The sequence below is a fragment of the Chelonia mydas genome, chromosome 3 (assembly GCF_015237465.2).
Source record: "Chelonia mydas isolate rCheMyd1 chromosome 3, rCheMyd1.pri.v2, whole genome shotgun sequence".
Lineage (NCBI taxonomy): Eukaryota > Metazoa > Chordata > Testudines > Cheloniidae > Chelonia > Chelonia mydas.
Window position 1 is genome coordinate 172,706,573 of NC_057851.1, and position 24,996 is coordinate 172,731,568.

General features: G+C 44.0%; 1 protein-coding gene across 4 annotated transcripts in view; it reads left to right on the forward strand.

Annotated features, from left to right (window-relative positions):
• Positions 1-24,996, forward strand: part of PSME4 (proteasome activator subunit 4) — a 209,455-nt gene that overhangs the window by 35,921 nt on the left and 148,538 nt on the right. For all 4 annotated transcript variants that reach the window (XM_037895876.2, XM_037895877.2, XM_037895875.2 and 1 more), the window contains exons 4-8: positions 2,388-2,432; positions 5,272-5,421; positions 17,461-17,524; positions 18,372-18,446; positions 23,225-23,347. In XM_037895876.2, coding sequence (XP_037751804.1) covers positions 2,388-2,432; positions 5,272-5,421; positions 17,461-17,524; positions 18,372-18,446; positions 23,225-23,347 — 457 coding nt within the window. The remainder of the gene's footprint in view (positions 1-2,387; positions 2,433-5,271; positions 5,422-17,460; positions 17,525-18,371; positions 18,447-23,224; positions 23,348-24,996) is intronic.

The following is a 24,996-nucleotide window of genomic DNA, read 5'->3' on the forward strand; positions in this document are numbered from 1 at the left end:
GCAGTGGCACTTTAATCCAAAGTCTTTGTGTATTAGCAGAATTTGACAATTTGACTTTATTCCATTATTTGCAAAAGGGGGTTGGTCTCTTCTTTTTCCTGTGGCTATTAGAAACTGTTTGAGTAAGTCACCAGCTTACCTTGCAAGGAAGTTTTGGACTCTGGCAATTTCTCAGTTCTGGATAAAATCTGCAAAATTCTGTCTTCTACAGAGTGCTGCTTGAAATGCAGACCCTGGGGAGAGGGTGAAAGAAACTGCTGATTTGCACTGATACAGAGAGGTAGTGTTGCAGGACTGTAGATACTTCAAAGGCTTCGCTGTGAAAATCTCGCAGATGACACTAAACTGCGGGGAGAGGTAGATACGATGGAGGGTAGGGATAGGATCCAGAGTGACCTAGACAAATTGAAGGATTGGGCCAAAAGAAATCTGATGAGGTTCAACAAGGACAAGTGCAGAGTTCTGCACTTAGAAAGGAAGAATCCCGTGCACCGCTACAGGCTGGGGACCGACTGGCTAGGCAGCAGTTCTGCAGAAAAGGACCTGGGGATTACAGTGGACGAGAAGCTGGATATGAGTCAGCAGTGTGCCCTTGTTGCAGAGAAGGCCAATGGCATTTTGAGCTGTATTAGTAGGAGCATTGCCAGCAGATTGAGGGAAGTGATTACTCCCCTCTATTCAGCACTGGTGAGGCCACACCTGGAGTATTGCGTCCAGTTTTGGTCCCCCCCACTACAGAAGGGATGTGGACAAATTGGAGAGAGTCCAGCAGAGGGCAATGAAAATCATTAGGGGGCTGGGACACATGACTTATGAGGGGAGGCTGAGGGAACTGGGCTTATTTAGTCTGCAGAAGAGAAGAGTGAGGAAGGATTTGATAGCAGTCTTCAATTACCTGAAGGGGGGTTCCAAAGAAGATGGAGCTAGGCTGTTCTCCGTGGTGGCAGATGACAGAACAAGAAGCAATGGTCTCAAGTTGAAGGGGAGAGGTCTAGGTTGGATATTAGAAAACACTATTCACTAAGAGGGTGGTGAAGCACTGGAATGGATTACCTAGGGAGGTGGTGGAATCTCCATCCTTAAAGGTTTTTAAGGCCCGGCTTGACAAAACCCTGGCTGGGATGATTTAGTTGGTGTTGGTCCTGCTTTGAGCAGGGGATTGGACTAGATGACCTCCTGAGGTCTCTTCCAACCCTAAAATTCTATGATTCTATGAAAAAGTGCTTTATCCATTTTATATTCTTTTCTGTGAATTTAAGTGGAGTCTTATTTCCTTTCTGTGGGACTTGTCACATGTACAGTATAGTGTTTACAAGGAGAGCACAGAAGGTATTTTAGCTGGACATCAGAACTTTTACTGGACACTGATCTCTTTATCCTGAGCAAGGCTCCACTTTTATTTCTTATTTTTTGGTATCGTGAGGGTAGGGATACAGTATTTGTTTTACTTTTAAGCAGTGGATAAACTACATGTACAGTACAATGATGTTCTGAGTTCATAGAATATTTTTATTCAGAGAATGGCCTCTGACCAAAATGCAATCTAGCAACTGTCTACTGTTGTATTTACTGAAATTAAATGTTAATTACAAAGCCATGTAAAAAGTAAAAACAGATTGCCTGTCATAGTGCCATTGATACATGATTCTCCCTTCCTCATCTTTGTGAGAGCATTTACTATTTTGCTTCAATTTTAAAAAATAGTTTGACAGAATTAGATGTTACACATGTGAAGAAGCTTCGTGTGAAAATTGCTATTAAAAACAGTCATTGTTACTCTGATAAAAACAATGTTACCCATAGCTAGGAAAACTTGTTCAGTCAGCTGTTGCTAAGTGTCAGGGAAGCTGTAGAAATAACTAGTGAGTTACAGTTAATTCATTTCTTTTGTTTGGTTAGGGATGTATACAAATGCATTAGATTCGATTATGCATAAACAAAAACCAAATCTAAAAAAATAGTTAAGGATTTGGAGTCTGAAAGGTACTGAAATATACTGCCCTTCATCTATCTTAAAACTTAACACTCTTATTGTGTGATTTTTTTTCTATTATAGTTTCAAGTATCCATAAAAACTATGTTGATTCTGCTTGTTAGTCCATAATAGAATGCAAGATATTATTCTTTAATATGGTACTAGTTTTTCACTCTGCTTGAAGTACAGTGAATACTAGAGAGGAGTAAGGAGTAGAATCAGAAATTAAAGCAGTTTTAATCCTTGTGATTAGGTCTGTATGGAACAGAAGGATTAGCCACTGCATGTACACAGATGGTGTCTAATTGCATCAATACCATCTTAGATTTTAAACAATCATAAACTGACTGTTGTAATTACATTAGTCTATTTCAAGTACAGCTTCTAATTTTCTTTTTCATTTTTGTTTCAGTTCTGTAGAAAGCGTTCTAAAAACACTTGTGAAAAGTTGTCGACCGTAAGTTCTTAACTATTTTCTAATCTTTCTGAAGCACATGCCTTTAGTATTTCTTTTCTGGAACGTGTTAGGTGCTTGGGGGTACTTTATACTGTCTGTGCTATTTTTTTAAAAGTGTAAGCTTTCTGATCCCCCCTCTCTCTTTTCAACATAACATTTAGCATTTATAGTTGAAGTTCCAAAGTTGAATTATATTTGGTACCTTATATTTGATGAAAGGCTTTGTTCTAGTGAAAAATCATTTGCTAATATTTTCTGGACAAGGCTCCTGTTTTATGGAACTAATTTTATTTCATCATTTTAAACCCATATGATACACTTTTTTTTTTTTTTATTTGAACTGAAGTGATGCAAATACATCAAGTTTCTATTATTTCTTCTCTGGAAATATTGTTTAACTTAATCTTTCAAGTGTGTATTATCTGCTTAACAGAAATAAGCGTAATAAATTCTTGCTTCCCTAGTCCTGGCTATCCTGAAAGTTGACACCATAATGGATTGGTCTGTTGCTTTCCTTGGTACAATTTAGAGTAATCTTTTAAGTTAGAGGTTGAAAGACCTATTTTTGGGCCTACTTATGGAAGGGAGTGGGGCAGGTGGGAGGAGGGAAAAGAGTGTAAAACATTGTTTTTATAAATTTTGGAGTCCTTATTAATAATTTTTCTACAGCTGTTGCCTCAAGTGTATCAATTTGAGTGATCTTTTACCTTTAAGAGAGATTTTTTAGTTTCCTCAACCACATGTATGAGCCGATGATTCCTGTGGTATGTTTTTATAGTAACATGTTTAAAGTGAAATCAAAAGGGCAATAACTAAGGGTAGCACTCTGCACAATGTTGAAACAAAGTGTGTGTGTTTTAAAAAAAAAACACTCTTTTCTTCTAAGCTGAAACCTTAATTGAAAACCAATAAAAAGTTAAGTGGAAAGCCACATAGATTTTTTTTTTTAAGCCAGGATATTATAAAATAGATCCTAAACCAATCTTTGTAATCTGCAACCATGATTTTGTCTTTTCCACATCACCTCAGTCATATCCACTACCCACAGTGCATATATCCTCACCCTGGTCTAGAGTTTTCTATAGTGCTCTGTACTAATTGACTTATAGGAGTCTGGGATATACAAGGAATGCAGTTGAGAGGTCTGGTAGCTCTTTTCTGGCCTATGTGAAATATTGATATTCATTGTCCACTTTCATGTGAGCAGGTGATCCACATTATAAAACCATTGCCACATCTGGCATCTGTTAAGTATTATTGGCAGAGACACCAAGGTTTGAATGGCTACCTAGAGGTAATCACCCCAAGTTGGTGTTGAGAAGCGTTGGTAGGGTGAGGGAATTCTACACTCACGCTGGTTGTGCAGTGCCATTTTTTTTGGACAAATGAAGGAATTTGGTTTTTAGGGCTGACAGTCTAAGTTTCCTCTAAGCTGTGCAGCTGCACAGCTGCCTATTAAGCCCCACGCAGGGGTTCAGGGTTGCGGCGGGAAGAGGCGCCCCTCCCCGCCAGCCCCAGCAGGTACCTGCCCTGGACTTGCCACTCCCGGGGGAGAGGAGCCCCTCCCTTGGCCCGTCCCACCCCCGCTGGAGCTGCCACGGCCGGGGAGAGATGCCTCTCACTAAGCCCCGAGCTGCTATGGCGAGAGAGGGCTGGGGGGAATCCTCCCCACTGCAGTCCCGGGACAGCCTGTACCCCAAACCCCTCGTCCCTAGCCCCATCCCAGAGCCCGCAGCCCCCTGCATCCCAACACTGTGTGCCCCAGCTCTGAGCCCCTGCCCACACCCCAAACCCCTAATCCCCGGCCCAACCCCAGAGCCCCCACCCCTCATTCCAACCCTCTGCCCCAGCCCTGAGCCCCCCCCACACCCTGAGCCCCTTATCTCCAGCCCCACCCCAGAGCCTGCACCCCCAGCCAGAGCCGTCATCCCCTGAACCCTCTGCCCCAGCCCTAAGCCCCGTCCCACACTCCGAACCTCTCGGCCCCACCCCCACCGCATGAATTTTGTTATGTGCACCAATATGAAGGTGATGTGTCACACATCACTTCCATATTGGTGCATATAACAAAATTCATTCCGCACATGAAAGTAAAAAATTAGAGGGAACATTGCTGACAATTTGACATCTTTTATTAGCATCAAATTTACACTTAATGTATAATGCATGTTTTTAGTTCAAAATGAAAATGTGAAATTTGATTTAACTTCTGGAAACTCTTTACTCTAAATTTTGCATGGGTGAGGTTGCAGGAATTGGTGGCATGGCTTTTAAGTAGCCATATTTTATCGCAGTAGCTTTTTTATATAAACTAATGCCTATTCTGACTGTGGAACAAATTCTAAACACTAATTTTACATGAGTAAGCAGCTCCTTCTTAGAAAAGTTCCATATTTGTTATAGGGCTATTCTAGTCTTCCAGATGCACTTTATTAGGAGGAATCAGAACATTAGCTCTACTTCCATTAAGATCGGTCTTTAATGTAAATATCCGTTATTTAATCTCACACAATCTTTACATTGAAGTGGTTCTGTATCATGAGGATTTTTTTAGATGTAATAAGAGTAAGAAATTTTATTACAGTTGCACACTTTGTGGAAATGATCCATATTTCCAGTCATCTCATCCTTCAGACTTTTTTTTTTTATTTTTTTTTATTTTTTTTGGAGGCTGAGTGAGGCTGAGGATTTATTGGGTTACTGGTCTGATTCTTATCTCTTTCTTTCTAACAATATGGCCCTTACACCATAACATCTCAGTGCACAATTTAGCTGTAAAATTTAAATTCATGGCAAAAATCAATAAATGAAGTGAAAATTAAGACTTCCCCTTTTTTAGGTATTTTCCAGAAAATGCCTCCACGGAGATGCTAGATGAATGGCGGCCTTTAATGTGCCCATTTGATGTTACCATGCAAAAGGCCATCACCTATTTTGAATTATTTCTACCCACTTCCCTTCCTCCAGAACTTCACCATAAAGGTTTTAAGTAAGTATATCTCAAAATGTTAAAGTTATTTTTGTTCTTTGTTGGGTAATACCACATTACATGGCCAAGGCATTGCCTGTTAATTGGTAGTTTATGAAGTTGCGCATCATGCAAATAGATTCATGTATCGGTTCTGATAAATATGTATATCTGGTACTCATGTCTTTTGAAATTGCATTGTAATGAACATCATTTTAGGAGTGCATCTAACAGTTGTAATTTTGCTGCTTCAAAACAGTTCTTAGAATAGTTGAAAATTGTAAGCCTTTGACTTCTAGGGCAGGGAAGTAGGAGCTACCTTTATTGTAGAACACGAGCTGTTACTTATGTTTCCAACCATCCATTTCTTTCTCCATAAGAAAAATGGGAAGAGCTCCCCAGGGTCACTGCTCTGTCCTTTCAACTCTTCCTTCATTACACCGCATGCTTCTTGGTATCTTGTTACCATTATTTAAAAAATAAATAAATAAATAAAAAGTTCTTTTAACTAAAAAAAAAAAGAGTACCTTTTTCCGAATTTACATGAAATATACAACTTTAACATTTCTAGTGATGTACCTTGGTTGGCAAGGCTACAGGCTTCGGTGATGTTGGCCCCCAAAGGGAGTAGAGCTTTTAGTGAACCAGGGTCAAGTGTTCTCAGTGGGCATCAAGACTTTGCACTAGTGCTAACTGCTTTAACGTAGACTGTGTCAGGTCTGTGCTTTAGCACTCTCTCATTGTCGAGCTGCACTGTTAAGTCAGTGAAATGCATGTCCTCACTGCATCAAATGAATACATTACTGGGGTTGGACACTGAATTGAAGTCTTCACTGTAGAGTACAGATTTTTGGCCAGCCTTTAGTGGCCATTATTTGACCACTGTGGCCTTACATGGTCGTCTTTTGACTCCTGGGCACGGACTCTTCATGACTCTAGTTATGCAGTTCCACTTAGCATTGATGCTGGTAACTCAGGCTGAGAGTTCTTGGATTACTTGTGCAGCCTGACAATCCCTTATCAGCACATTGCTTGAAGTGTATTCAAGTTCATCTTGCATCATGCCAGTTGAAGCTTGGTTCTGTTGCAGAATCCCCGTGGAGTTCTCTGAGCAACGGGGTGTGCTGACTGTCACCATCTAGATCTGTACTCCAGGCCTTAATGTGTGAGGAAATTGTGTATGTACTGAAGCTCTCAAGGCATTCTGTGTGACTGAACTTGGGTGTATCTGGATTTGATGCCTACTCTAGCACCAACAATGAAGAGTCCTTGTGGCACCTTAAAGATGATAAATTTATTTGAGCATAAGCTTTCGTGGGCTAAAACTCACTTCATCAGATGCATGGAGTGAAAAATACAGTAAGCAGAATATATATTATAGCACATGAAAAGATGGGAGTTGCCTTACTAAGTGGGAGGTCAGTGCTAACAAGCCAATTCAGTTAAGGTGGAAGTTGCCTATTCTCAACAGCTGACAAGAAGGGGTGAATACCAAGGGAGGGAAAATTACTTTTTGTAGTGACCCATCCACTCCCAGTCTTTATTTGGGCCTAATTTGATGGTGTCCAATTTGCAAATTAATTCCAGTTCTGCAGTTTCTCATTGGAGTCTGTTTTTGCAGTTTTTTTGTTGAAGAATTGCCACTTTTAAGTCGTTATTGAGTGTGCAGGGAGATTGAAGTGTTCACCTACTGGTTTTTGAATATTACAATTCTTGATGTCTGATTTGTGTCCATTTATTGTTTTGCGTAGAGACTGTCTGGTTTGGCCAATGTACATGGCAGAGGGGCATTGCTAGCACATGATGTTTTTATGGAGACGTTTTAGTTGGGTGCTGTAGGTGACTGACCTAAATAGGGAGGGAGGGTGCATGCTGTCCAAGGACCCTAAGCCATTTTAGCTTTCCCTATGAATACTGAAATTAGTTCCACTGACGCCTGTACTTATCAGGTGTCTGAGTGGCTTACTGCATTTGAAACTGCCCATAGGCACTGAGTCGGTGGGTGCTGCAGGGGAAAAAATGGTGGGTGCTGAGCATCCACTGGCAGCCCCCCTACGAGCTCTTCCCCCCCCACCCAGCTCCTCCGACCTACAGTGATCCATTGTTTCTTCGTGTTCGGGAGGCTTGAAGGGGGTGGAGGGAGGAGCGAGGACGTGGCGGAACTGGGCAGGAAGAGGTGGGGTGGAGGGGGTGAAGAGGCACAATGGGGTCTTGGGGGAAGGGATGGAGTGGGGGTGGGGCCTGGGACAGAGCAGGGGGTTGAGTGCCCCCCGGCGCTTTGGAAAGTCAGCACCTGTGAAATTGCCCATTTAAAAAGTCTCTGGTTACGTGTGATATTAAGTTGGTCATTAGAAAACTGATGAAACCTCTTGAATTTCTTTGTTACATGGAAGCAGTGACTTCAGTGAGTTAGCTTGAGGTGTTACTGACTTCCACCCCACCCTGTTTTAAAAGGGTAGTGTGATGATATTTGGTTATCCTAAATTCTTCCCCAAAGTGGTGTTGGAGTTCTCCCTTAAACAGTCAGTCTTCCTGTCAACATTCTCCCCAAGACTGAAGGCACTTCCTGGGGAAACTGTTCTCCATGAACTTGATGTGAAAAAAAGAAAAGGAGTACTTGTGGCGCCTTAGAGACTAACACATTTATTTGAGCATAAGCTTTGCATCCGATGAAGTGAGCTGTAGCTCACAAAAGCTTATGCTCAAATAAATGTGTTAGTCTCTAAGGTGCCACAAGTACTCCTTTTCTTTTTGCAGACACAGACTAACACGGCTGCTACTCTGAAACCTGTTGATGTGAAAAGATTATCTGAAGTGGATTAGAGCTCACAGTACACACACGTGTCAAATTCATTCTGTGAAGAGAGCCATACTGCATTTTTTTATGGGGTCTGTGAACTGCACTTATGTTGTTCAGGGTCATACGCTACCCTCTATCCACTGCAGATCTCGTATTGATAACAATGGGTGTTTTGCATAAAGACTGAAGGAGAGTATGGCTCTTATGGAATAATAACTGAACTTCAATAACTGAACATTACTATTTTGTTTGAAATCTCTCAGTGGTGGTGGGAAATGAGGCAGAGCAATTTAGGTAATTTACATGTGCAGTTACCCAACTTCTGAATACAATTATGGTAATTATGCAAGTTAGGGGCACAGGTATGCTTCTGATTATTTGGTAAACTTGCTTTTAGTGACATCAGGTGTCACTGAAATGAACTGGATCTCAGAGCTGTTTCAGGCTGTCACTGGAAGTCGTATCTAAATGGCTGTTGGATTGCATATCCCATTGCTATTCCTTTTCAGGCCTACCACTTCAAGGTCCTATTCAAGCTGTTGCTCCAGCCAGCTTCTGAGCAGGTCTTGACCAGAAGAATATGCAGCACAGCCACCCCCTTCCCCTTTTTTTTTTTAAACTATTATTGTTATCCAGATGTATATTACCTTATTTTTCCAGACCTTGCTGATGTGGGTCTCTGTAGATGGCTCTGTGTTTACACCTATAGTGACATCCTTTTTTGTTGTTGAGCATCTAAAAGTATGCATTTACTGTAAGGCAGCTGCTGTTGAATAAGGGAATTTCTTGTAATTCTTTCTTTCTGAAGGTGTTTTGTGTTATTGATCTCTGCTCAGCCACCTCAGAGTTGGATTTTTCAACTACCTTGTAAATTAAGTACACTTCAGTCATTTATTAATCTTACCATTTTTTCGATGAAAGCAGAGAATATTGGAAACACTAAGGTTAGCTAAGTTACAGCAACAGAGTTGGCATGCATTACTGCCTCTTAGAAGCCAGTGGTTTAGAATTTTATGTTATGGTAATTTTATGAGTCACATTATTACCTAGAGGCTTAGGGTGGGGATCAGTTATACTGTAAATGCCTTCAGAGAACAAGAATTACAGATAATTAGCTTTTTTTTTTTTTTTTGAGTCACTTCCAAGCCTTCCAGTTCTCCTTACTCTTAAGTTTCCTTTCCTCTTCTGTCTCTCTTTCCTTTTCTCTCCTCCTTTCTGTAGGTTTTAATAAAAATTGCAATCCTGAGAGAGGAGGCTCTTGCTATTGATAGTGTGGAAACAGAAAAGAGATGAAGAAAGGTTCATTAGAAGGATAAGTTTTTTGTTTTGCTAGAAAATAAAATAAGGCTGTGAGTCTGTCATGGAAGTCATGGATTCCATGACTTTCCGGGACCGCTGTGACTTCTGCAGCAGTTGGTGCAGCTGACCCGGGGGCCACTTGAGCAGCTCGGGCAGCCCCTGGGCCAGCTGCACGAGGCGCTGGTGGGGTAGTCTCGGGCTGCTGTGCCCCCCTCCCAGCAGCAGCAAGGGTCTCGGGCTACTGCACCTCCCTGCCCCCCCAGCAGCACCAGGGGTCCTGGGCCATGTGCCGCTACCTGGGTCCCTCCTTCCCCCGCCCCAGCAGCAGCAAGAGTTTGGGTGTGGGAAGTGGCTCAGGGCTGGGGCAGGGGGTTGGGGTGCGGGAGGGGGTGAGGACTCCAGGTGTCGCTTACCTCAGTGGGCTCCCCAGAATGGTGATATGCTCCTAGGCGGAGGCATGGCCCGGCGGCTCCACGTCCTGTCTCCGCCTGCAGGCGCCACCTCCACAGCTCCCATTGGCTGGGAACCATGGCACTCGGAGCCAGGGCAGCACGCAGAGTCCCGCTGGCCGTGCCTCTGCCTAGGAGCCGAAGGACATATTGCTGCTTCTGGCAATCTGCATGGAGCCAGGAAGGGAGCCTGCCAGTCCCCCATCACTTCCCCCCCCGCAGCAGTTGCAGGGGTCCTGATTTGTTTCTCCCCCCTCGCCTCCCCACAAGTACCCGTGGTGCCCCTGGGCCCCCCCTGCCCCAGAGCACCCAACATTTAGTCAGGGGTATATAGTACACGTCATGGACAGGTCATGGGACATGAATTTTTGTTTACTGCCTGTGACATGTCCATGACTTTTACTAAAAATACCCGTGACGAAAACATAGCCTTAATTAAGTGACACCTATAATCTTTCTAATGAATACATGAACTATATGGTGGCTTCTCCAGCTCATATGTATTATAAGATGCACTCACTCACCTCATTAAACTTAACAAGCTGAATGAAGTGATTCCTTGGTAGTCAGTTAAAGGTATGGCAGTTACAAATTTGGGAAGCCTGAGATAATGATCTGGCATCCATTGTGAAGAACTGGAGAGATGAGACAGATATAAATCTATGTGCATGTATTAGATGGGCTTGAGAAAAAGGATTTTATTACATTCACATTAATAAATTTACTGCAGCTCCCAAATAACCCCCACTTCTCCATCCCCACTCAATTTCCCAAACTCAAGGGAACACCACAGATTTTCCCAACCCCCACTGCTTCCTTCTCCAGCCTCCAACCCCAGTATGCCCAGGTCCCCTTTATGAAATCCCCCTTTGAACCTTGCCCCCCCCTTTAAATATTCCTCCTCCACCATTGAGCCTCGGTGCCCAAGTACCCCATTAATCAGTCCCAGGAACTCCTCTCCTGTCCCCCCATAGATATTCCCTGGGTGGGGGGTATTACAGCGTGAACCCACCCTGCACTTACCCCACAGCAGCAGCTCCTTCAGCTCCTGTCCTGCAGGACTAGCTGGGCTGAGCTCCAGGTGTTTTGACTGGATTGGAGGCTTCGGGGATGGTCAAGCCCCCGAGGGGGGCCGGGCGAGGCCCAGGTGGGATATTGCTGAGCGAGACCATCCTGTACTCACCCTGCTGCTGCTGCTTCTTCTATCCCACTGGGCTGCCTGGGCTCAGGCACTCACTCAATTTTGGTCTCTTCCCCTCCCCTGGTCAAGTTGGAGGGGTGGCTGAGCCAAACCTAAGAAGTGCTGTGGACCCTGTGCACCAGGTTGCAATGCCCAGAGCAGGAGCCCAGCTAGCCCTGTGAGGCAGGAGCTGCTACTGCGCATTGAGTTTTTCATTTTGTTTTTTTGTTTTGTTTTGTTTTGTTATTTTGCCTTTGCAAAAACTATGTGGGCCTCTAACAATTACCTCCCTTGTCTTATCTCCAGCACTCCTGTTAATACACCCCAGAACTATATAAGTCTTTTTCATAACTGCATCACATAGTTGGGTTATATTCAATTTGTGATCTGTTATTAACTCCCTGATCTTTTTCAGCTGTCCTACCACCTTACCATTTGTTTCTCCTTTAGTAGTTGTGCCTTTTGACTTTTCCTTTCTGAATGTGGTACTGTGACGCATGACCAGAAAGGGTTAAACATCCTGCAGGATGAATGACTCAAATTCAACCCTTAAAGAGTAATGGGAGATAATGTTTATGTTTTTGTGTATTTACATATCATAGAATCATAGAAGATTAGGATTGGAAGAGACCTCAGGAGGTCATCTAGTCCAACCCTCTGCTCAAAGCAAGACTAACGCCAACTAAATCATCCCAGCCAGGGCTTTGTCAAGCCAGGCCTTAAAAACCTCTAAGGATGGAGATTCCACCACCTCTCTAGGTAACCCATTCCAGTGCTTCACCACCCCGCTAGTGAAATAGTTTTTCCTAATATCCAACCTAGACCTCCCCCACTTCAACTTGAGACCATTGTTCCTTGTTCTGTCTTCTGCCACCACAAATATATGGGTAGTGGTCAACAATGTAATCAACAGTCCCTGTCTATGCTGTATTCTGTTAATTCAGCGATCAAAAGAACATCCTAGCATTTAAATGAACCGTAAACACGGAATATCATTGTAGCCATCTCTTTTTGAAACGTATAGCCAGTCATCTGCGAATGGTGAAAAACAGGCAATTGCCTTATGTTAATTCGTGTAGCTAAGTACTGGTGATGGTCCTACTTCAAAGGCTTTGTCTACACTGTGAAAAAACACCCCCCTGAGCCCTGCAAGTTTCAGCGCTGTAAAGTTGCAGTGTAGACAGTGCGCCAGCGCTGGTAGCTATTCCCCTCGTGGAGGTGGTTTTTTTTTTTTTTTTTAGCGCTGGGAGAGCTCTCTCCCAATGCTGGTGCCGCAACTACACAGCCATTGTAAAGCGCTACTGCGGCAGCGCTTTGATGTTGCTAGTGAAGACATGCCCAAAGTCGCCCTGATTACCTATTGTAAGCCAAGGGATGCCGACCTCTCAAAGAAGGCTTGAAATTGTATAAAAGATCTGTGGGTCCTGATCCTGTCATCTCAGATCTGCTCGAGGTTTCATGCAGGTGAAGCCTAAGCCATCAGGACTGAGATCCCAGTTCTAACTGGACCGCCCTGAAGATAAACGTTGGACTATAACCTATGGACTAAATTTCTAAAAGAACTCTTTGCAGCTACAAAGCTTATCATCTCTGCTATGAATCTGAACCTCAAGATTGACTCATGTCTGTATGTATCTCTTTTGTATTTTAATAAATTTTAGTTTAGTTAATAAGAATTGGCTATAAGCATGTATTTGGTAAGATCTGGAATATTCATTAACCTGGGAGGTAATGTGTCCGATCTTTTGGAATTGGTAGAATCTTTTCTTTTATATGGCGAATAAGATTTTCATTCATCTTCATCATTCTTGACTTCTGAGTAACCAGTCAGGTGGTATAGAAGCTGTTTCATAAATCTTGGTAAATCTAAGTATTGAAATATCCACCAGCTTTGGGGATTGTCTGCCCCATTCTTTGCAGTTCACCCCAACTGAGTGATCTCAGCTGGCTCTCCCTGCGCCTCCAGGCAAAAAAGTACTTTTTATTTATCTTCATTGAATTTCATCATATTGATTTCAGACCAATTCTCTAATTCTTCAAGGTTATTTTGAATTCTCATTCTGTCCTCTAAAGTGCTTGCAGCCCCTCCTGGCTTGATGTCCTCTTAAAATTTTATAAGCATACTCTCCACTCCATTCCTCAAGCATTAATGAAAATATTGTATAGTGACAGACCCTGCAGGACTTCACTAGATATGTTGAACTGTATCAGTGGAACAGTGAACTATTGATAACTACTCTTTGAATACAGTTTTTCAACCAGTTGTGCACCCATCTTACAGTACTTTCATTTAGAGACCATATTTCCCTAGTTTGTGTATGAGAATGTCATGTGGGACTGTGTCAAAAGCCTTATAAAATCAAGATATATCACATCTGTTGCTTCTCCCTATCTGCTAGGGCCAGTAACCCTGTCAAAGAAGGTTTCAGAGTAGCAGCCGTGTTAGTCTGTATCCGCAAAAAGAAAAGGAGGACTTGTGGCACCTTAGAGACTAACAAATTTATTTGAGCATAAGCTTTTGTGAGCTACAGCTTACTTCATCGGATGCATTCAGTGGAAAATACAGTGGGGAGATTTATATACACAGAGAACATGAAACAATGGGTGTTACCATACGCACTGTAACGAGAGTGATCACTTAAGGTGAGCTATTACCAGCAGGAGAGCGCAGGTGGGCGGGACCTTTTGTAATGATAATCAAGGTGGGCCATTTCCAGCAGTTGATAAGAACATCTGAGGAACAGTGGGGGGGGATAGTTTTACTTTGTGTAATGACCCATTCACTCCCAGTCTCTATTCAAGCCTAAGTTAATTGTATCCAGTTTGCAAATTAATTCCAATTCAGCAGTCTCTCGTTGGAGTCTGTTTTTGAAGTTTTTTTGTTGAAGAATTGCAACTTTTAGGTCCGTAATCGAGTGACCAAAGAGATTGAAGTGTTCTCCAACTGGTTTTTGAATGTTATAATTCTTGACGTCTGATTTGTGTCCATTTATTCTTTTACGTAGAGACTGTCCAGTTTGACCAATGTACATGGCAGAGGGGCATTGCTGGCACATGATGGCATATATCACATTGGTAGATGTGCAGGTGAACGAGCCTCTGATAGTGTGGCTGATGTGATTAGGTCCTGTGATGGTGTCCCCTGAATAGATATGTGGACACAGTTGGCAACGGGCTTTGTTGCAAGGATAGGTTCTTGGGTTAGTGGTTCTGTTGTGTGGTGTGTGGTTGCTGGTGAGTATTTGCTTCAGGTTGGGGGGCTGTCTGTAGGCAAGGACTGGCCTGTCTCCCAAGATCTGTGAGAGTGATGGGTCGTCCTTCAGGATAGGTTGTAGATCCTTGATGATGCGTTGGAGAGGTTTTAGTTGGGGGCTGAAGGTGATGGCTAGTGGCGTTCTGTTATTTTCTTTGTTGGGCCTGTCCTGTAGTAGGTAACTTCTGGGTACTCTTCTGGCTCTGTCAATCTGTTTCTTCACTTCAGCCGGTGGGTATTGTAGTTATAAGAGTGCTTGATAGAGATCTTGTAGGTGTTTGTCTCTGTCTGAGGGGTTGGAGCAAATGTTGTTGTATCGTAGAGCTTGGCTGTAGACAATGGATTGTGTGATGTGGTCTGGATGAAAGCTGGAGGCATGTAGGTAGGAATAGCGGTCAGTAGGTTTCTAGTATTGGGTGGTGTTTATGTGACCATCGTTTATTAGCACCGTAGTGTCCAGGAAGTGGATCTCTTTGTGGACTGGTCCAAACTGAGGTTGAAAGTGGGATGGAAATTGTTGAAATCATGGTGGAATTCATCAAGGGCTTCTTTTCCATGGGTCCAGATGATGAAGATGTCCTCAATGTAGCGCAAGTAGAGTAGGGGCATTAGGGGACGAGAACTGAGGAAGCGTTGTTCTAAGTCAGCCATAAAAATGTTGGCATACTGTGGGGCCATGCGGGTACCCATAGCAGTGCCGCTGAGTTGAAGGTATACATTATCCCCAAATGTGAAATAGTTATGGGTGAGGACAAAGTCACCAAGTTCAGCCACCAGGTTTGCCATGACATTATCGGGGATAGTGTTCCTGACGGCTTGTAGTCCATCTTTGTGTGGAATGTTGGTGTAAAGGGCTTCTACATCAATAGTAGCCAGGATGGTGTTTTCAGGAAGATCACGGATGGATTGTAGTTTCCTCAGGAAGTCAGTGGTGTCTCGAAGATAGCTGGGAGTGCTGGTAGCGTAGGGCCTGAGGAGGGAGTCTACATAGCCAGACAATCCTGCTGTCAGGGTACCAATGCCTGAGATGATGGGGCGCCCAGGATTTCCAGGTTTATGGATCTTGGGTAGCAGATAGAATACCCCAGGTCGGGTTTCCAGGGGTGTGTCTGTGCGGATTTGTTCTTGTACTTTTTCAGGGAGTTTCTTGAGCAAATGGTGTAGTTTCTTTTGGTAACCCTCAGTGGGATCAGAGGGTAATGGCTTGTAGAAAGTGGTGTTGGAGAGCTGCCTAGCAGCCTCTTGTTCATATTCCGACCTATTCATGATGACGAGAGCACCTCCTTTGTCAGCCTTTTTGATTATGATGTCAGAGTTGTTTCTGAGGCTGTGGATGGCATTGTGTTCTGCACGACTGAGGTTATGGGGCAAGAGATGCTGCTTTTCCACAATTTCAGCCCGTGCACGTCGGCGGAAGCACTCTATGTAGAAGTCCAGTCTGTTGTTTCGACCTTCTGGAGGAGTCCACCCAGAATCCTTCTTTTTGTAGTGTTGGTAGGAAGGACGCTGTGGGTTAGTATGTTGTTCAGAGGTGTGTTGGAAATATTCTTTGAGTCGGAGGCGTCAAAAATAGGATTCTAGGTCACCACAGAACTGTATCATGTTCGTGGGGGTGGAGGGGCGGAAGGAGAGGCCCCGAGATAGGACAGATTCTTCTGCTGGGCTAAGAGTATAGTTGGATAGATTAACAATATTGCTGGGTGGGTTAAGGGAACCACTGTTGTGGCCCCTTGTGGCTGAATTGGAATTGATTTGCAAACTGGATACAATTAACTTAGGCTTGAATAGAGACTGGGAGTGGATGGGTCATTACACAAAGTAAAACTATCCCCCCCCACCCCACCCCCACTGTTCCTCAGATGTTCTTATCAACTGCTGGAAATGGCCCACCTTGATTATCACTACAAAAGGTCCTGTCCCCCCGCGCTCTCCTGCTGGTAATAGCTCACCTTAAGTGATCACTCTTGTTACAGTGTGTATGGTAACACCCATTGTTTCATGTTCTCTGTGTATATAAATCTCCCCACTGTATTTTCCACTGAATGCATCCGATGAAGTGAGCTGTAGCTCACGAAAGCTTATGCTCAAATAAATTTGTTAGTCTCTAAGGTGCCACAAGTACTCCTTTTCTTTTTGTCAAAGAAGGAAAGTTCTTGTTCTTGACACATCTGTGTTGACTATTACTTATCACCCTCTTATCCTCTAGGTGCTTACAAATTGATTGATAATTTGTTCCAGTATGTTTCCAGGTACTGAGAGTAGATTGACTGGTCTCTAATTCCCCAGCTCTTCCTTTTCCCCCTTTTTTAGAGATAAGCAGTATGTTTGCACTTCTCCAGTTGTCTGGGACCTCACCCATCCCTATGAATTCTCAAAGATAATCTCTAGCAGTTTCAGAATTGCTTCAGCTAGTTCCTTAAATACCCTGGGATGTTTTTCATCAGCCCTGCTGATTTAAATACTTCTAATTTAATTGGGCTTGTGGAGAGCTTAAAGGAGAGAATTAGAAAGGTTTCAGTAAAATGAAGGAATAAATAAGAGTTTAGGTGGAGGAATGGTGAAGCTTGTTTCCCAAGCTCTGAAAGAATTTGGGATCAAGTCGGATGCCTATGATAGGTCTAGGACAATAGGGACAAATGTTAGACGTTAGAGTAGGAGGGTGGTACAAACTAGGTGCGATAGGCTCTTACTAGTGAGTATGCCAGTTGAGATGAAAATTAAGACAGAACAAGGAACTGGTGAGACTGAGGTAGGTAGAAGGAAGTGAAATACAGATGTAAATTATTAACATAACTTTTACTAAACTTTACATTTAAAAGTTGGCCAGAAATGACGAGGTGGTAAAGGAGGGAGGAGGAAAGAACGCCAAGGACTGAAGCTTGGGATGAAAGAACTAGTGGTAGGACAGTGACCATAGCCAGTCAGTAAGGGGGGAAAAAATACTTGGATTAGTGAAAGTGAGACCAGGAGAAAAGGTGCCTGAAACTGCCTAGTAGAGTGGAGATGAAATGTGTGCCTGATGATGGAGGAGAGATTGGTGCAGTTCTGAAATGACTGGCTTGATTTCATTTTCTTGCAGGCTTTGGTTTGATGAATTTATAGGCCTCTGGTTTTCAGTTCAAAATCTTCCACAATGGGAGGGGGTGAGTATTTACTTTTCCTAATCCTGTAGAATAGCAGTATATAAATAGAGTGAAATGTACTTGTAAATAGACCTGAAATATTTCATAGAATCATCATAGAATACCAGGGTTGGAAGGGACCTCAGGAGGTCATCTAGTCCAACCCCCTGCTCAAAGCAGGACCAATCCCCAATTTTTGCCCCAGATCCCAAATGGCTCCCTCAAGGATTGAACTCACAACCCTGGGTTTAGCAGGCCAATGCTCAAACCACTGAACTATCCCTCCCGTGTTTAACTTCAACACTGTCACATCAAGTTCCATTTTTCCTCCCCTTTCTCTAATGTGGAGGAAAGAGGTGGTAATTTCATGACTTCCAACAAGCTGTTGCTGATTGAGTAAACAAGCCAGCAGTTTTGCTTGTTGGGCAGTTTATAATTGCTCTCTCATGCATTTTCCAGACTACCAGTCAATCCTTATGGGGATGCAAAGGGCTATTGTGGTATAGTTTATAGTTCTATGAAATCCCACCACTATAGTTCAGTATCCCTAATATGAAAGAGATATGGGGGTGGAGGGGTGGAGTTTTTGTTTGTATTTTAGTCATGAATATTAAAAGAAGTAACAAGTGAGGTGGGGATCTCAGCGCAGAAAGTGTAATGATTTCTCAGATGTTTACATTAAGCTTCTTTAACTCCTTATTTATGCCCTGTGTGACATTGGTGAATGTGATGTTAAAATCTCTCTTGCTGAGGTGAACTGATATTTTGCCTCTGTGGCCACTGATGAAATGGGCGTCGAGTTCTTCTCTTAGAAACGTGTGCTATGGAATATTGACCTGTTTTTTTGTTTCTCCTCCCCTCCCCCCAGCATCTAGTAAACCTTTTTGCTCGCTTGGCCACTGACAACATAGGGTACATAGACTGGGATCCATATGTACCAAAGGTAATATCTGTTATTTTTACAAGTGATATTGTTTACCCTGCAATAATATTACACTAACCCTGAAGATATATTTCAATGTAGGCAATACCAAACATAAATATTCTCTGTAGCCTCTGTTTTGGCCTCGTATAACCGTATTTTCAAGCTGGTATGTGCAGCTGAAAATCTGAATTAACTCTCTGTGTATAGCTTTGGGAGTTGGCAGTCTTCATCAGTTGACTCAAAAGGGTATTACTATATTGCACCACCCTTCTGTAAACAATTATGCGTGTGAATAACTTTAAATGCACAAGTAATCCCACTTACTTGCAAGAATGAGACCAAGTATGGAACTGCTTTTGAATTAGTTGATGCACAGCACAAACACACTGAATCTCTGACTTTTGATTTCAAGCTGTTCATAGCATTTTAATATATTAAAATCTTCTGGTGTAAACCAGCTTTTGCCAACTTGAATCAGATTTTGATGTAGCATGCACATTTTCAAAAGTCCAAAGTTATTTTTGTTTCAAACAATTCCAAATTTGAGTTAATAAAGATATAGTGTAATATTTTCTTTTTCTTTGTTGTCTTAGTGGTATGAACACTATAGAATTCAGGCCAGCGAGCTTCCTTGGAAATAGTCCAATTGGTACTGAGAAGGATCATATTAATGCCTTTGTGAGGCTAAGTGTAAGTTGTAAGAATACCAAAAAGTTGGAAAGAGACTATTTTGGCCAACATTTTTATGTCTCTTAAATTGCTGGCTCATATAGCCACCTGTCCCTTCTTATTGAGAAAACAAATGAAATTGTGTGATTCTGATACTTTTAGATACGGCTTGCTTCAGTTATTTTAGGGAATTCAGACTCAACTTTTTTCACTGGATATTAAACGTACGAAATAAATCTCCAGACAGCTACTCCTCTCGTAACACAAGAACTAGGGGTCACCAAATGAAATTAATAGGCAGCAGGTTTTAAACAAACAAAAGGAAGTATTTTTCACACAACACAGTAAATCTGTGGAACTCCTTGCCAGAGGATGTTGTGAAGGCCAAGGCTATAACAGGGTTTAAAAAGGAACTAGATAAGTTCATGGAAGATAGGTCCATCAATGGCTATTAGCTAGGGTGGGCAGGATGGTGTCCCTAACCTCCGTTTGCTAGGAACTGGGGAAGGGGCGACGGGATGGATTACTTGATGATCACCTGTTCTGTTCATTCCCTCTGGGGCACCTGGCATTGGTCACTGTCAGAAGACAGTATACTGGGCTAGATGGACCTCTGGTCTGACCCAGTATGACCATTCTTATGTTCTTAGTTTCCTGACTTCTAAATGATCATCGCTTAAATTTTCAATCCTTCATCGAGGGTAAATATTAACTTCATCAGTTTCCTCAATAATTTGGGTGCTTTATTGCTGAAATTTGGTCTCTTATGAAAAGATTAAATCCAATTTCTCTCGTAATATAAATACTTGTTCTTCTTCGAGTGATGGTCCCTATGTGGTTTCCAATCACGGGTGCTCATTCGCGCCATGCGCCAGAGCCAGAACTGCTCATAGTAGTGTCTGTTGACCCGAATGTGCGTCAACCGCGTGGCTCATCCATGACTTTAAGAAGCCGTGTGGATCAGTGCTGCTCCAGTTCCCTCTTACCTCTGCATGGCCAGAGTCGGAACCACTGTTCTTCGGTGCTCTTAGCTTGCTTTGGGACCCATACCAACGTCATATACTCAGTCAGCCCTCCACATCCACTACCACCGTTTACAATGCTCCTTCAGACGCTCCCACTCCACTGGCCCCGCAGGTCCCCACCGGTGCCTTTTCATTGCCTGCTGAAGTGCTCATTCCTCCCTCCGTCTTACCTCCCATTGATCATGCCCAGAATCAGGCCCTCCTTCACCATATGGTCACTGCCCTCAACCTTCCTCATTTGGTGGTACAACCCGTCCTCCATTCCTGGTGGGCATCCCATTTATGCCTCCGGTGCCATGCACGACCCTCACCACCGACACCTCCCTGGCAAGCTGGGGCACACATGTGGATGGACTCATGGCCAGGGCCTCTGGTTGCCCAGAGAGGCAAGAATGCACATCAACGTTCTTGAACTTCATGCCATTCACTTAGCCTGCTGAATGCTACTGCCACTCCTCTGCTCCTGCCATGTCCAACTGCTCTCAGACAACATGCAACAGTTGCCTATGTCAGCAAGTAGGGCGGGACACGTTCCCCCTCCCGCTGTGTGAAGGCCATCCTCCTCTGGAATTGGTGTACATCTTCCTGGCATGAGCAACTCTCATGTCGACACCCTCAGTCTCTCCTTCCATGCCAACTATGAGTGCGAACTCTATGACCCCACACTCCGCTCTGTTCTTTGCCAGTGGGGTACACCTCACTAGGATTTCTTCGCCACAGCAGACAATCTCAAACTTCCTCCCTTCTGTTCCAGGGGAGCCCTCGGCCCAGGATCTCAGGGCGACGCCCTTCTCCTTCCTTGGACCACCGAACTCCACTGTGTCTTCTCACCCATTCCCGTTTCCACAAGCCCCAAGCAAAATACAATGGGATCAGGCGGCCGTCATCCTTGTGGCCCCCGCTTGGCTTTGCCAATATCGCTTTACAGATCTCCTTCTCCTCTCCATCTGCCCCCCAATTCACCTTCCCAATCTCCTGACACAACCCATTGGCTGCATCTGACAACCCAACCCCAGCCCCCCCACGGGCTGGTATTTTGGATGGAGCTCGCGGATAGACGCAGCATGCTCTGCTCTGATTCCATCCACAACATCCCTACACACAGCAGGTGACGGCCCACTAGAGTTTGCTATCAGGCGAAATGGTGCTGCTTCACCATTTGGATGTGTGACCATGGCTATTCCCTGGATGCTATCTCCATGCCTGTTGTCCTGGTCTACCTCCTCCACCTCCGGTACTCCGGCCTTGCCCACTCCTCCATTCATGTACACCTGGCGGCACTCCGTGCTTTTCTCCCCCCTGGTGAATGGCTTTTCCGTCTTCATTCACCCGACTACTGTCCGCTTCCTCCATGGCCTTCTCAATGCCGTTTCTTCAATCTGCAAGCGGACCCCTACCTGGGACCTCAGTGTGGTCCTCTCCACCCTCACTAAGCTGCCCTTGGAATCTCTCACCCCTTGCTCCCTGCCCACCTCTCCATGAAGGTGATCTTCTTGGTGGCCATTACCTCTGCACTATGCGTCAGTGAACTGGCGGCCATGGTGGTGGATCCTCCCTTCACTGTCTTGCACAAGGACAGTGTCTCCCTCCACCTCCACCACAAATTCCTCCCCAAAGTGGCATCCCCATTCCACCTCAATCAATGCCCCGCCTTCTACCAGACACTTTAATCTCCCCACCTTCTACCCCAAACTATATACCTCCTCCAGACACCGCGTGCTTCGTTCCCTGGACATACGTATGGTGCTGGCATTCTACCCTCAGCACACCTGCAGCTTCCGTGCTTTCTCCTGCCTTTTCATTGCCGACCGTTATTGGGGCCGCACGCTCTCTTCGTAACGCCTCTCTGGCTGGATTTGCTTCTGTATTGTGGACTGCTATACTCTCTCTCATGTTCTTTTGTATTGCTTCCATCAAAAAAAAAAGTGGTGGGCCTTATTAATCTCTTGTTTATTAAATCCAGTGGGTTTGTCTTTAATTTCATGTTCCTTTTTATGGTTCTGGAACTGCATTTTAATCATACTTGCCTGTTTTGGTTTTTTTTTCATTCAGACTTAACATTTCTTTGTTCTCCCATTTCTCTATTTTGCCTTATCCAAGATCCCCAAACACGTTGGTATGGTTTGAATCTCCATTATTAGCTGCAACACCTAGTTACCAAGTATAAGGAGATAAATACAAGGACCCTTATGCCCTATCCTCAAGCTTCTGATGCAGAAGAAGTATGTGGGGATAGGACACTAAAGACTAACTTTCCTTCCATCTTCAAAAACTGTAGGTGCATGTAAGAAGCTGCTGGCAGTCATTTTCCCTCTCAAACCTATAACATCATCAAAAATATTGGAATAAAAATAAATAACTCCTTGTCTATGGTACCTTTTCTAACTGAAAAGAAGTTGTAGGTGGAGTGCCCCACAGCAATTCTTGGAAAACACTCTTGTTTACAGTATGCACAAATCATTTGAAATACTAGGTAGAAGTTTAAATTGTAATGATAACCAAACTATTGCAAAAAGAACAGGAGTATTTGTGGCACCGTAGGGACTGACAAATTTATTTGAGCATAAGCTTTCGTGGGCTAAAACCCACTTCATTGGATGCATGCAGTGGAAAATACAATAGGAAGATATATACACACAGAACATGAAACAATGGATGTTATCATACACACTATAATGAGAGTGATCAGTTAAGGTGAGCTATTACCAGCAGAGGAGAGAAAAAACTATTGCATAATTTTTAACCTGATTTTAGTTCTCTAGTACCAGCAGTTTGAATCTCAGACTGCTGGGTGTTTAGTATCATGATAGTTCTCCTACAATCATGCATTTAAATGTATTTCACCTTTATGTGAAAACTGATTGTCTGAGAGTAACCCTTGATGCTGGGACCTAAAATTGTATCGGTTATGCACACTGCTAAGAATGGAACTTGCAGTAACTACGAGTAGCCAATCACTAAATGCATATGTGATGTTTTGTTACTCGGATGTTTATTCTAGCAAATTAATAACAACTATGCAGGAACTGTTGCCCCATTACAAGTATTGTACAGAAACCTCTTATAAATAGTATTAAGTAATAATATTAACTTTTTTAACAGATATTTACAAGGATTTTGAGAAGTTTGAATCTTCCAGTGGGAAGCGGTCAAGTTTTAGTTCCAAGATTCTTAACAAATGCTTATGATATAGGACATGCAGTAATGTGGATCACAGCCATGATGGTTAGTATTCTTTTTATATAGTACATTAAAAACTGGTAATGAAAAGCTCTGAACAGCTGTGTAGCTAAAATGATTAGAGTGTCTGGGTATTCAGCTTCAGCAGATGCTTATTTCTGAGGTTTTCTTTGACCAATGTTTATTTAAAGTAGTGCCTTGCCGTAGGTTGGGGATGTGGAACATAAGGCTTATTTCAGGGCTGCTCTAAGTGGCACTTTGGAAATGAGCTGCCAGCTCATTGATTTAAAGTCCAGTACAAGCATGAAGTTTGTCCACAGTGATGTTCTTCAGAGATGCTTTACAAACAGGATTCTCATTCTTGGGTCCTGAGCTCCCACTGTGAGACGGGGAGAACTTCTGTAGCCAAAGGGTTTGGGCTTTTTTTTTTTCTTTCTTTCTGAGGTTCTGGTTGTGGTAATTGTCACTATCACTTTCCAGTCCCACTGGGTATTGTGTCCTTTATTTATACAAGTCCTTAGTTACGGAAAATTAGTTCTTCTTTGAGTGCTTGCTCGTAAGGATTCCATTCTAGGTGTGTGTGTGCCCACATACATGGCCCTCGGAGATTTTTGCCTTAGGGCCACATAGGGCTGACTGTGCCACCCGCTAGAGTACCGCTGCATGAGCGCGGTATATCAGGCGCCGCTGACCCTATGCCCTCTCAGTTCCTTCTTACTGCCTGTGGTGGTCAGTCAGAGCACCTTTTTTTTCTTAGCTAGAGCTAATGGTTGTCTGTCATTCTGAACTTCATGCCTTAAGGCTGTTGTATGTAGTTCGCTTTTGCTAGTGCTAAGTAGTTAAGTGCTCGTTAAGTGTTAGTTAGTTAGTCGTTAGGGTCCCAGCGGGATTTTGCCCGAGGCGGGGCATGCCCGGGTCTCCCAGGTTTAAGTCCTGCTCGCACTGCAGCAGACCTATGCCTGTGAGTGACCCCCAGGGCAGCTTCTTTAAGTGCATGGGGAGTCACACATGAAGGGGCGGTTCTGCAGAAACTTTCGGCCCCGCACCCAGAGGGAGCGGGACATTGCCTCAGTTCTCTCCTGATGAAGTCCGCCCTCCGCCTGGCTTCCGAGCTGTCCAGGCAGGTAGTGCCAAGTGCCTCGGCCTCCGTGCACCAGCACCAGGTCTCTCCTGGCACTGTTGGCCATCACCTCTGCCAAAGAAGAAGGCCAAGAAGCACTCACTGGCACCAAGCAAGAAGGCCCAGGGGTCATCTACCAAGGGACTCAGACCTGCCCACCAAACTTCTCCGGAGCCACGCGATCATGCCTCCCTGGTTGGGGTGCCCTTAAAGGTCCATCACCGATTCCTGGGAGCAGTATGGTACCCGCACTGCTGCCTGCACCTTTGTCATCCCTGGCTCCCTCGGTGCAGAGAGAGCACAGGTCTCCACCTGCTCCTATGATGACCCCGCTGCCGCAAGACCCTGCTAAGGCTCCCCAAGAGGGCAAGCCTGCAGTTAAGACCCCTCAGGGGATAGGGGAACAACGCTGATTGCCGGACAGAAGGCATTGCTCTTTGCTGCTGCGTCGGGAATCCCGGGGCAGATCCTAATCGTGTCGCCGGTCACCCAGGCATGCTTCCAGATCCCCTCGTCACTACTCTCCAGCATGGGATCGACGCTTTCCTTTCTATTCCCGGCACTGCTCGCTTTC